This window comes from Lissotriton vulgaris, chromosome 3_1, assembly GCF_964263255.1.
Source record: "Lissotriton vulgaris chromosome 3_1, aLisVul1.2, whole genome shotgun sequence".
Classification (NCBI taxonomy): Eukaryota; Metazoa; Chordata; class Amphibia; order Caudata; family Salamandridae; genus Lissotriton; species Lissotriton vulgaris.
Window position 1 is genome coordinate 340,893,663 of NC_141689.1, and position 13,935 is coordinate 340,907,597.

Consider the following 13,935-nt stretch of genomic DNA (forward strand, 5'->3'; position numbering starts at 1 on the left):
CTCCCCAGTCCAGTCCTCCCGCACAGGGAACAAGGGCGCATAGAGATGCCTTACACAGAAATGGTACTCTCCTGTAGCCCCCTCCGCTAACTGGATATTAAAAGTCCCATTTACTTGGTTAGCATATGTGGGTGGAGCCTGCCTTAAAGCTGTGTACCTTACATTCCATTCATGTGCTGTTTCTTAACGTGATGGAATGAATGCAGGTGTGGAGCTGGGCGAAGCTGGCAACTGACGCAATACAATGCCGCGCTCCCTGTTGAGTTTCAGAAGATGTCGTCACCTTGGCTCATCTTTGGACTCTGTTATAGTATCCAGCCAGCCACTCCCGGCCTAACACCCTCCATGCCCCTCCCCTCACACACATTTTACAGAACGTACCTCCCTCAGGTGCCCGCACCATCAATTGTGCCTTCTTTTCATCCAGTTACACAAAGTACCTGGTATCCCGCCACGCTCACGCACCATCCTCAAACACTGTCTACCACCCCACCCCGATATTTCTGAAATAAATTGCAAACCCGAGGTCCTTCCAACCTCCCTCAGAAGCCTCAACATCTCCCTCTACAGCTGGTCCAAAAAAAGCACACATAAAATGGTGGCAGGTGGGCATCCGGGTACCCTCCCACAACCTGCACGCATTCTCTCCCTGAAGAAACCATGGCCAGACGGTTTGCTTTCAATCAGAGCCGAAAGTCAGACTCTCTGAGAGCCAGCTTGTCAGTGCCACCTTTAATCCCATTTTATAGAGGTGGCGGTTGACACTTCCACGCCCCTCGGGTATGTGGAGACTCGAGGGGCGCGGGAAACAGCATCTGTGAGTGCACCCTCAGATCTCCAGAACATCTGTCCGCTGAGCTCTGGCACGGGGTCCGGTGTTCATTGCTCTGTTGTCAGAGCGCTGGCTCGCCGGGTTTTGAACTCCACCTTCACGATGTCTTACACTGGCTGCAATTACCAGAAAATAAATAAACAGGTATGGTCTCCACTCAGAAGGTCTCACCTTCACTTCCAGACAAGCGACTGGCCAGTGGTGAGTATAGGATGAGAACACCACTCTACATTCAAGGAGTCTCCTTGGGGGCCTCAGCCATTCATCTGTCTACAAGCAAAAACTTTATTTGTTTATCCAACCATGACGAGGTAGTGCAGTACTTTTCTCAGAGCAGTTGGCTGCTCGTAATTTCATGTATTTAACTAACTTCTTTCTAAAGCAGAACTTCTGCAGAGAGCACAAATCTCCCTTAGTGGTGTGCTTCTCTTCTTTCGAAATTCAATGCAAAATTAGGAGGACTTTAAAGATTCCCTTTTACGCAATAATGAATGTGTCCTTGAGTGCACATCTTCACCTTGAATATGCAGATTGAGAGGCAGGCGGTAGCAATCACATTTTTCTCTTATAAATGCCTTGAAACATGCCTGGCGTCCTGTGAATGAAAATATTCTCATTGAAATGAATGCTTTTCCTGCATCCTGCAGTCCGATTGTCTGTACAGCACTTTCAATTGCGAACTGACAAGTCCCTCAGCAGAGCCAAGTTTCGATAAATTAACTTAGACCCAGTAACATATTTGTCATGAGAACTGTATCTCGACTATTTGAGCCATGCATTGCACCCTCAATGGAACAACCGCTCTGCAAAGGAAACCGGCAGTGCGCACACGCCCCTCTCCTGCCTCCGCCTACTGGATTGCGACACTGATGCGCGATAATGTACGTCTGTCTAAAGATTTAAGACAGACGTACATGTTTGATTAGAGCACCGTCCTGCGACACACCCACACATGTCAGGCGACACAGTACCATGTCGCGACACCTAGTTTGGAAAGCTCTGCCCTAGGGAATGCAAATATCCCACAATTGAAAGAGAATGCCTCGCGATAAGATGGGCAGTGGATAAGTTAAGGCACTACCTGGAAGGCAAGCCATTTGTACTGTATACAGATCACGCTCCTCTACAATGGATGAATAGGACCAAATCCCATAATTCTAGAGTACTCGGGTGGTTCCTTTTTCTACAACCCTTTTCTTTTTCGATACACCATCGAAAGGGCACTGAGAATGGAAATGCTGATTTCCTATCCAGACAATTCATTCTTCCAAATCGGCAGAAACCATGTGGGGAGGAATGTACACTGGGCAGGGGCCGGGAGGGAAAGAACCTATTGATATGGAGTGGCGGCATAGTGAATTTACGTCCCCCCCCTCTGCCCCATTTCCAGCATGACTGGAACAGTGGAGATGTCTGTCCGTGGGACTTAGTCGACGAACTGAAGATGACGGCACCTTTAAGTGGAAGACCCCAGAGAACGTGACTCCGCCCCCTGATGACGACACGGGATTCCTAATGGGTAAAAGCCAGGAAGAAGATGTCCTGGCGTGTGACGTCACCCTTGGAGGAGCGAGAGCAGAGTGGAGCGGAGGCAGGAGCGTTTGGAGCAGAACCCAAGGACGACAGGAGTAAGCCAGGAGGCCACCGGATTCGTGATTCGCCGTGCCACACTCCCAAGGGAGGAGTGTGGCTACAGCAGGTACAGCAGTGTTTGGCGGGCTGGGTAGGAAGACGGGGATCTTCGAGACCGTAACCTTGTTATCAGTAGCCTTACCCAAACCGACCGTCACAACCCTTCTCCCTCCTAGTGTAAATAGAACCCTTTTCATGCGTTGCCACATCGCCTCACTATTACCTGTATGTTCGAGTGTATGTGTATAGCACCGTAGCACTGGTGATCCCTGCACTTACCCGGTTCCCTGTGGGCTAAAATAGATAGAGAACCTGTCCTGACAGTCTGTACCCTTTCTTTTCACGGTGGAGACCAACCCGGCCTGAGAGTGCAGTAGAAGACAGGAAGCCCTGAACACCCCTGAAGACTACCTCAGAGCCAGGTCGAATCAAGACCCGATACAGAAGCCATCACGGACCCCCGGGATTTTCAGAAAGACAGACTGACAACCCGTCACAAAAAGACCTTTTCCAAAATAAAACCATACGTACCCCGAGCTGGTTTTCGGTCTCTTTTTGATCCCACGCCACACCACCCCACTCTGGAACTCGGAGAAACCAGGGAGCCTCTGGAAATACAAAGGGTTTGACAAGTGGGACCTCATCGGGATCTCGTGAATAAAAGACGTCTGGGGAGGGAACTGTCCACACATTCGATTCACTCAAGCTGCAGTACAGTCTGAATGATAGTGAGTACTTCCATTACCTCCAAGTTCAACATGCGCTGCTTTCCCAAATCCCTAGGGAAACGGCACTTCCAGACGCCTCTTCCCTAGAAGACAGGGTGCTAGACGGACACCTTCCAGAGAAGACCATCTCTCTGATCTATAGGAAACTAATAAATAACATGGAAGATCCATTGCTTAATATCAAAAGAAACTGGAATGAAGACGGCCTAAAATTAGATGACGAAGACTGGCAGGAGGCGGTTTCTTCCCGCGTGTGGTGGCAATCCAGACAAGGCTGAGGCTAGTGCAGCTTAAAATATTACATAGGACGGGGGCGTGGCTTCGAGGGCGACGATGGCAGACATGGCTCCTTAGAGCTCCCGCCGGCCCGCAACTTATCCGGCTAACATATCCTTACCCCGGCACGGGCTCCGCAAAGCAGGGGCCCATTGATAAGTTCACCGGTCCCGGTGGGGGATCGGGGGCTGCTGAAGGTGGCCAGGGCGCCGGGCCGGACAACGCGGCTCTGATGGCTGCCATCACGCAGTCAAGGGACATGTTGGATGCCAAAATCGGCGCGGTGGGTGCCGATGTAATGCTGTTGCGCCAGGACCTCCGCAACGCTGTCGCCCGCATCACGGAGACCGAGACCAGGGTCACGGGAGTGGAAGGAGACGTCGGCGCTCTGAAACGGAAAGTGGCGGAGATGGAGAGGATCCAGAAGGGACTGGCTCTTCGCGTGGAAGACGCAGAAGGGCGAGCGCGAAGAAATAACCTGCGCTTCGTAGGCTTTCTGGAAGATTGCGTGAAGGGGCCCATGGATACCTTCCTGACAAGGTGGTTGGAGAGCTGGCTTCCCCCGGATGTTTTGTCACGCTGCTTCGTGGTGGAGCGCGCACATAGAGCCTTAACGCAGAAACCGCCGGTTGGGGAACGGCCTCGGCCAATCATCGCAAAAATCCTGAATTTCCACGACAGAGACACCATACTCCGGGAAGCGAGGGCCAAAGAGACTTTGCTGTTCGACAATCACAGAATCATGATCTTCCCGGACTACACCAGGCAGGTCCAGCAGCAGCGACACTCCTTCCTGGCGGCAAAGGCCAAACTGCGCGGCCTAAAAATCCAATATTCACTGCTGTATCCGGCCCGTCTGCGGGTGGTATTCAACTCTAAAACCCACTTCTTCGACTCCCCGGAAGACGTCTTCAAGTGGACAGATGAGACGGTCAGGATCCGGCCGAACGCCCAGCGGGACTGGGCTCTGGACCTTCGCGTGGATCATCACAGGAGAGGAGCGACTCCGCCGGCAAGGGTAAACGACATCGGAAGTCCCGTTCACGACGGCGTTCCCTGTCCCGGGAGAGCCTTTTAGGTGGAACACAACCTGACACTGACCAATCAGGCAAAGAAAACTGAGCATCGTGTGAATTCAGCCCTCGTCGATTAACCCTGATCCATTGGTGGACTCCATCGAGGGCCTGGCTCCGGGGCTCTGGTGGTGGAGCGGACGGCGACTGGTGCAGTATGACCTGGGCCTTGGTGGGGCTTTGGGGCCTTCGGCTGGCTGGTACCCGATTGCTACGCCCTCCTTGTGAACCGGATACTGGGTACAATGGGGTTCGAGGTACTGTTTATGGGCCGCCTGATCCTCCTAGGGCTGGGGGGTGGTCCTGAGGGTGAGCCCTATTAGTTGGGGGAAGTAGTTGGGATCCATTGGTATGGTGGGGTTTAGGCGCTCTGTTTTGGGCCTGAAGCTCGCCATGCCGCGACAGGTACTTCAATGTTTCATGAAGTATAGGGGTGGGGGTGGGGACCTGGAGTTGGGTTGTTGGGGGGTCGGGGCTGGTGGACGGGGACTGGGGGGGTTGGGGGTGTTCTGAAGGGGGTGCACGTGACTTCTGCTATTTTGGCTTGTACGGTGTTGGAGACCTGGGTCGGGCCCTGGAGGTCTCAGAGACTTGTTCATTGAGGCCATGGTTGACACCTCAGGGCAGGAACTTGCTAGTGACTCTATGCGTATTTTGAGCTGGAATGTCCGGGGGATGTTGGACAAAATCAAGCGCGGGGCAGTGTTGCGCTGGGGAAAAAGGGACTTGCGCGGAACCGGTGGTATTTGGCAGTGTGTATGCCGCTCCCCCGTTGCAGTGGCCCTTGGCGGAGAAACTGTTTGACCTATGGGCCGAGATCCCACACTCCTTGGCAGTGATTGGTGGTGACTGGAACGATGTGGTGGATGTAGGTCTGGACAGGCAGAGGGTGCAGGGGGTCACGGCTGCGACCTCTCCTACACGGCTGAAGGCGATGATTGATGGGCTGGGATGGGCGGATGTCTGGAGGCACATGCATGCCAGGGCGCGTGAGTATACATATGTGTCAGCGGTACACGGCTCCTTCTCACGATTGGATTGTATATTTGTACCAGGGGCTTTCCTTGACAGGGTGAAATGGGCTGCGATTCGGCCTCGGGGGCTGTCCGATCACTCCCCGGTCGCGGTACAGATTGACTTGCGCAAGACGCGCCAACCATTCCGGTGGCGGATGTCCTCATGGCATTTACAGCAAGCGGACTACACCCAGCATATGAGCAGTGCGATTGCCCACTACTGGCAGGAGAATCTGGCAGAAGGGGTCGACGCCGTGACAGTGTGGGAAGCTATGAAACCTACTATGAGAAGCATTGACATTGCATGGTGCGCTGCTGCCCGTCGTACTCGGCAGGAGACCATTGTTGCGGCTGCAGAGCGGGTGGAGGTGCTGGAGGGACGATGCCGGGGAGAGGGCGATGAAATGGCGCTGCGACTGCTTCTACAGGCGCAGCAATCCTACGCCTCGGTGTTGCTAGACGAGGCTCGTCGAGCGTGGCTGGCCACGCGGAGCAGGATATACCAATGGGGGGACAAGTCCTGCACCATGCTTCATAGGCTCTGTCAACAAACGCTGCAACCGATCACCCTACCAGGTCTCACCGACGGGGAGGGGACCGCGATAACAGACCCAGCGACTCTTGCGGCGAGCTTTGCACGCTACTATGCGGAGCAGTACGCTCCTCGAGAATGCCTCCCACCGGAAGCAATTGATAGGTTCCTCGCAGATGTTCCCCCCCGTGCAGTCTCGGACGATGTGAGGGAGGCCCTGGAACTCCCATTGACGGCGGAGGAGTTGGGCGATGCACTAGGCCAGCTCAATGTGGGCAAAGCGCCGGGACCGAGTGGGTTCCCCAGTGAATTTTACAAGAAATTCCACTTGCTGCTTGGGCCGCACTATAGGCGGGCATTGGAATTGGCGCGGGAGCACAGTAGCCTGCCGTCGGACTGGCGTCAGGCGGAAATTGTGGTCTTTCAGAAACCTTGTAGGCCTCCCGATCGACACGAGTCCTACCGCCCCATATCCTTGATCAATTTCGAGGCCAAACTCCTAGCCAAGGCACTGGCGAACCGCCTACTCCCACATATTGCAGACCTGGTCCACCCGGATCAGACAGGCTTTATGCCGCACCGGGCGACGCGACATAACATTAGGCGTGCACAGGCGGCGGTGGATGCTGTGGGGGCGACCGGGGATAGGGCAGCGTTGTTACTAGCAGACATTGACAGGGCATTTGACTCTGTCAGCTGGACCTACCTCTTTGCCCTCCTGCCGCTCCTTAACCTGGGGCCGGTGTTCATCTCCTATGTGAGGCTGCTGTATACAGACATCACCGCCTCGGTACGTATATCTGGAGCGATCTCTGAGAAGTTCCCAATTGCCAGGGGAGCCCGCCAGGGATGCCCCCTCTCCCCCTACCTCTTCGCACTGGCCATGGAGCCATTGGCCGCACGGGTACGTCTCGATGCACAGTATCGGGGCTTTGTTTGGGGGGCGGAGCTCTCAGACCGAATCGCATTGTATGCGGACGATGTCCTTTTCTGTATGACCGACCTTCACCGCTCTGGCCCTCGCATACTGGACATAATGCAAGTGTTTGACGAGGTTTCAGGACTCTTCCTTAATCCGCGCAAATCGACCCTGTGGGTGCTAGGTGACGAGCCGGAGACGTACCCCTGGGCCTCGACTTTACAGGTAGCAGTAGGTGGTCTAAAATACCTGGGTGTCTTCCTGTCGGAGTCTGCTGCGGTAGCCTGGGAACGCAACGTGCTGCCGGTATGGGACAAAGTCCAATCGGACGTCAAGACCTGGTCACGCATGCCCCTTAATATCTATGGCAGATCTGCCATCTTCAAGATGGTCGCCCTGCCACGGCTCCTCTACCAACTACAGAACCACCCGTACAGAATTGACCCGCAGTGGTTCCGTCGCGTGAACTCAGTCCTTGGCCGTTTTCTGTGGGCCGGGGGTGCCTCTAGAGTGGCACTGCGGACTTGCTTTCTATCCACGTACTGTGGAGGTCTGGCTACCTCTGACCTCCTGTCCTACTTCCAGGCCTCTCATCTACTAGTTCTCAATGAGTGGTGGTATGGTGACCACAGCGACCCGGCATATGCGCTGGAGCACTTCTTGATGGGCGGTGCCACGCTCCATACACTGTTGTACTCGGCCAGGCGGCGGAGGGTGCTACCGCGGGTCATACAGGTAGTCTTCGTGATCTGGAGACAGGCGCTGCGCCGTATGGGTTGGTGGGGCAGACTGACAGCCGAAACTCCGCTGTGGAATAACGGACAGCTTCCTGCACTGGCCTCCCTATCGGGATTTGGAGGCTGGGACGCCATCGGGATTTCCTCACTCGGCCATGTCCTCACGGGGACTACACTGAAATCCTTTCAGGACCTCAGCTCCGAATTCGATATGCCCAAGACGCAATTTTCCAAATATCTACAATTCCGCCATGCCCGCGCGCCGAGTCTGGTAGGGATGGAACGGCTTCCCGAATTCAGCCCAGTGGAGGCCAAGCTTTTCATGAGGGACCTGGGAGATAAGAAAGTCTCCAAAATATACCAAACATTAGTTACCCACTGCTCTTCTTCGCTTCTGTCACTGAAGGCCTCCTGGGAGATGGATGTTGGCCCGTTGGATGAGGATGACTGGAGGGAGGACCTTGAGTCCCCCCGCGGAGCTGCCATTGCTGTGCGCCTCAGGTTCATACAGTTTAAATACCTACATAGGGCATACTACACTAGGGAGAGACTGTGGAGAGCGGGCCTCATTGCCGCTCCGGAGTGCTTGCGTTGTGGAATTGAAAGAGGAACGCTGCTACATACGGTGTGGTCTTGTGTGGGTTTGACCCGATTTTGGAATGGGATGTGGAATTGTTGGTCGGAGGTGCTGGGGTGGGACCTCCCTCGTACACCTAGACTGGGCCTCCTCCATGTCCTGGAGAATGTAGGAGGCAACATCTACAAACGCCACCTCCTGTTACTTGGCTTGGTTGTAGCTAAGCGGGATCTGGCGAGAGCCTGGAAGAGCGACCGTGCCCCCCCACTTAGCACCTGGAAGGCTGGATTAGACTTTCTTATGGGGCTAGAATTACCTGTGTTTGAAGCCAGGGGGTGCCCCCGGAAACACTATAAAATTTGGAAGCGATGGGCGGACTATAGGGGGCTGACTTTGGAACCCCCAACTGATATAGATGATGTGCCACCTCCGGATGGGGCCCTTGGGACCTAGGTCTATATCTGATACCTACTTTGCCTTACCCATGTATTTGGTGAAATGTGAACACGTGCACTGGGTTAGGGTGGGATAAGGGGTGGGTAGCCGGGGGAGGGAGTTGAGGTATGTTTCTTGGGGTTTGGGGGGACATGGGACGGGGAGGGGGGTGATTCCAAGTATAGGCTTTCTATTCATCCTACTATGTGCTTACTGCGGACAGTATTCTCCTGATTGTGGAGAACTGTACTTATGCTTTGCCTAACCTTTCAATAAAAGCAGTTGTGAAAAAAAAATATTACATAGGACATATGTTACAGGTCACCGTCTCGTTCGAATGGGTCATTCAGAGAGCGGAGAGTGCAGAAGGGGCTGTGGGGAACTGGGGACATTTATTCATATATTGTGGCACTGCCAACACATACAATCATATTGGAGAGAGGTTCATTGCACGCTGCGGGCGGTACTGGGGATTGACTTGCAGCCAGAGGCTCGTAGATGCATTTTAAATTTCTGGGAACCAACGGACCTAAACACTCACACAACGCAATGGGCAACATTAGCATTCATGGTAGCGAAGCGTAACATTGCTCAACTGTGGGGGGGGCTACCTAATCGCCTCAGATTGGAAGGTGGATGCAGGATCTGGACTGGTGCATGTTCAGGGAGAAGTCGGTCTACATTGCCGGGGGATGCCCGGGGAAGTGGAATAGGGTGTGGGAAGCCTGGAACCGTGTCAGGGGGGATATCTGTACCCCACCAGACCGTTTGGGAGATGCTGAAGCGCTCGAGTCCCCCTGATCTACCTAATTCAAAAACTGTGTATTATTTTGAAATGTGTAAAATGTCATTGAGGAAAGATGGAGACACCTGCTTGTAACCACTAGATGGGATTTGGTTGAATGTTTATTAAAAAGAAATATTAAAAATAAAAAAGTATGCTAAAAATCTAATTTTGCAGCTTGTCTTGCAATACTGTTTAGAGATCAAAAGATTACAGCTGGTTTGTATGTTTGTTAGAAGTGGTGAGATGCAATTTTACTTAAAGGCCAACTTATGTCAGCTGGTGTGCAGATTCTAATGAAATTCAGATTTAACCAGATCTTATTGGCTTTTAACTTGTGGATTAATAAGGAAGCGGTTTCTCGACATCCAAGCGGTCAACATTGTGGAACTGTTAAACAGGATTTGAATCATGTATTTCTGTTTATTTTTGTCCTGGCCTTTCTAATCTCCCTTGTTTTTAAAGACATTCTATAGCAATGCCTGATGAAGCACTTTATCTTTTTGTACACCCTCCTACCGTGAATATTTGTTATTGTTTAATAAGGTTTTATGGGTGCTTTATTGATATAAATGGATCTATTTGTATCCATTATAATGTATTTTGTTTGCATTTACTAATTTAGTTTTGTATGGTCTAAATCGTATGTATCTTGAATTTATTTTATTTATTTATTATTGCCTGTGGTGGTTTTTAAGTGTACTCTCTGGTTGCACTTTAAAGATTAAATAAATAAATACTCAAGAAACATCGATCTGCTAAACAAAATTGAGACAAGGGCGTTCTAGTACTTCTAAAATAAGACTACAACTCTACTTTGTGTCATAATGTACTTTTTTTTTTACGGAGTTTTATGTAGTGCAAACTGGAACCGTTATTGGGTGTCAGAGCGCTTTCCATAGCACCAGTTGCGTTACATTAGGACATTTTCATTTTTGTTAGGCACAGGGAGATTATGTGAATTGCCGAGAGTCGAACCCGGTTCCCCAGATTCAAGGTCGACCGCCATAGCCGTTAGGCCAACTCTTCTCCACCTACTTAACTGTGTTGGTATTTGTTTAGTACTATCCTACCCCTTTGCTAGGCCCAAAGCACTTTTGTGTGGCCAAAATGTATTAGTTGTATACAGCCACAGACCACTGGCAAGGTCACTTAGTATCAGTTAATAAATTCTCTAATCAATGCTCTTTCACTGCTTCACTTCTGCACAATCACATCTGAATGTACTAAACTTACCCATCTTCATAGTTCCACATGAATATGTCACTGTCTATAGTCAGCCAGGCTCTGCTGATTTCAGGAAACACTCCCATCATACAATTACACTGCATATCTAAAGTATAGCTGATGTAAGGATCGCGGAGATTCTAAATATCATCAACAGTTCAGCAATGAGTACACAAAAACAACACAAATACATTTCATGTCGCAAAAACCTTTTAAAATGCAAAAGGGCTGCAAAAAAAGATGCAAGCCACTTGGCAATAGAGGATATTTGACGTTCCAAATTTGAAACATATTTTCAGCTGCTAAGGAAGATTCATAAAGTGAGCTATAGTTAACTGGCGAGCTTTTGGTTTCACTGGAAGGCATAAGCAACCTGGTGTCATATGAAATATAGGAGAGGGCATATTCAGATTTAATACAATCCGGATGATGGTTTGCCAAATGCATTCCTAGGGTTGAAAAATTGAAGCAACTTATCATGTAAGATTTGCATGTGGGTCTACTACTAGCCAACACTTATTAAAATACAGGATAAAGCAATTAACATGTTGGGGAATCATAGCCAGTCACTAGACAGAGATAAGACAAGTAGAAGACACTGTCTCAAAGGCTGAACAAGCCTGTTTCACAGTGAATCATAAACAAACTTGTAGAGAGGTTGCAAGAAGACAATATATATTTTCTTGCACATAAGGATACGTCCAAACTGCTCAACCAGTTCCGGAGGTAGAGGGACCCTGCGAATGGCACTGATTTCTGGGAGGTTGGGGATCGTCAGTAAACCTGGTCCTTGCAAAGGATAATCCATATCTTGTAATCCAGAAACGGTGGGACAATCTAAAAGGAAGAAACAAGACATCAAACAATAAGCATGAACAGGAAAGACCACCAAAAAGTTGAAATGTTGTATTTCAAACTGACAAATATAAACAAACAATAATGCCTTGTGATAAATAACCTAAGGTTAGTAGGTTGAAGAGATACTTCAATTAACTCTTCCTCACGATTCTAATCTTTAGACGAAATCTTACGATATAAAAAGAATCAATAGCCAAAGGTTATCTCAAAACAGCTTTCGAATGTTTATGATAGCAAAGTACTTATTGATTGTCACTTTTTTCTTTTTTATTATGACACACAAAAGAAAAACCACATTACTCTTACTTACATATATGTACAAACATTTACATCACATAGACATACATATATATTTTAGGTTAGGATTATTTTGTATAGGGAATTCGCAACATTCTATTGGGAATAACTTTGGCGCCGGTTGACGAATCTGCCTGAAAATTTCCTCAAATTTGCCTCGTGGCGCTCTGCTCCTTCCCTGAAAGTTTGGGGGGGGGGGATTCGTCAAGCGGGGGCCGAGATAAAAGGGGGTCCCAAAACGTGTTTTCCCCATGCTAATTTCCATAGGGCGGTTGAACTCACTTTTATCCCGAATGGAATTCCACCAAACTTGGCAAAATTGTAGGGACTGGTAGCCCGATGTGCCTTTGCTATGTCTCAAGTTATGTGCTCCAGTGGATTTTGAGTAATTTAGGTTAAAAAAAATATATATATATCTATAAGCGCGCCCCGGTACGGGCACCGGGGCGCGTACCAGCGCGCTACGCGAGTTCGCGCGCGGAAAACTGATTGGCTCTCGGGTGTCTGTCAACATTCCCAACAGTCCGGAGCGGCCGCCATCTTGTGTCTCGGGAGGATCGAGACACAAGAGGTGGCAAAAACAAAGGGGGAAATGACCAAAAGGGGGCAGAGTAGACCCCCCCTGACCCCCTAGGTTTGATGTGGGGGCCATAAAAGGGCCCCGCGGGGCAAAAAAAAAATATTTATTTTTTTCGATTTGCGCGGGGGGAGCGCCCGGTACGCTCACCGGGGAGCGTACCATAGGGAAAAAAGAATGACAGAGTTTTTAAGAAATGTAGCCTTTTTTTATAAATTGGAGGTAGTTCTAAAAAGAACTGTTTTTTTTCTTCTTTTTGTTGTTTTATATTTTTTTTTATTGTTTTTTTGAACATTTTGTACTTTTTTTGGCTTTTATGAACAATTTTATATTTTTTTGTTATTTTTATGGGGAGAAACAAAAAACAGGGAATTGTAAACGGCTCAACTGGAGCAAAAAAAAAAGCAGGAAAAAATTAAGGATTTTTGGGGCCATAGTGGTTGTCACCAGCACGGTTGAGGAGTTTTATGCTTTGCTCACCATAGGTAATTGTTTTACCACAAAAAATACAACTGATTTTGTATTGTCCAAACTGGGGTTGTATGTTTGGGACCATCTCCCTTGCCTCTGGACCCGATGGAGTGGGTTGCTTAATTTTGGAGGTGCTGGGTGAAGATTGGGGAGGGTTTCTGGCCAGTTCTCTCACCTCTGCCGCAGCATAGTTGTTAGGGTACTGAGGAAATATAAATTTTGGTCGAGTTGTGTTCCCTAGCGTGTACCCCACCGTCTCCATGTACGAGTTAAAGTGCATGTAACTTCCCTCCTGTGCCAGCTATGAAGACGCAAATACATTTGCGTCCAACGTTAACATGTCCTCTTTCAGACCCACCCTGAATGGGTTGGATAGTCCGTTCCTAAGTATACTATGCCAACGTCTTTTTGTAGTGTACTCTACATGTTTTTCAGCTCTGGCAAAGTAGGCCCAGAATCTCTGCCATCGAGCCTTTTCCTTCCTTCTGACTCTGAAAGCCTCAGCCAGGCTGCCCAGGCTGCCCCCGTACCCGTGAACTCTGCCTTACTTCTAGCGCGGCCCACCACGCTCAGCTCAGCCTGCTGCCTGCCAAGACTGACTTCAACCTTCGAGTTATCTGTTTCGCTCCTCGAAAATACATTCCTGCCTACTAGCTTCAGTAAACATCCCCCTCAGCTGCAGAACCAAAGGGCCGGCCTGTCTCCGTGCAAGTAATTCATAGCCTCTGTTACCATGCTCCCATGGAAGGCCCATGCCCCCACGCTTCTCATGCAGACACTCAGGCGCTTATACACGCACTCACAGTCAGTATAGAATAGCTTCTGCCCCAGAGACCTTTTCGCCCAGATAGCTCAGTTCCTAAACACCAGATATCAGATATGATAGAAGCACAAGTTGATCTGACATGCCAGACTTCTGTCTCTTTCCGTCAGTGCAAATGTCAAGCCCCCTGCACCCTCCAGT

At 50.0% G+C, this 13,935-nt stretch overlaps 1 protein-coding gene across 2 annotated transcripts in view; it reads right to left on the bottom strand.

The window, feature by feature from the left end:
• Window positions 1–13,935, bottom strand: part of NUP155 (nucleoporin 155) — an 871,946-nt gene that overhangs the window by 805,552 nt on the left and 52,459 nt on the right. For both annotated transcript variants that reach the window (XM_086960546.1, XM_086960547.1), the window contains exons 2-3: window positions 11,468–11,605; window positions 10,778–10,874 (exon numbers count right to left, since the gene is read on the bottom strand). In XM_086960546.1, coding sequence (XP_086816672.1) covers window positions 10,778–10,874; window positions 11,468–11,605 — 235 coding nt within the window. The remainder of the gene's footprint in view (window positions 1–10,777; window positions 10,875–11,467; window positions 11,606–13,935) is intronic.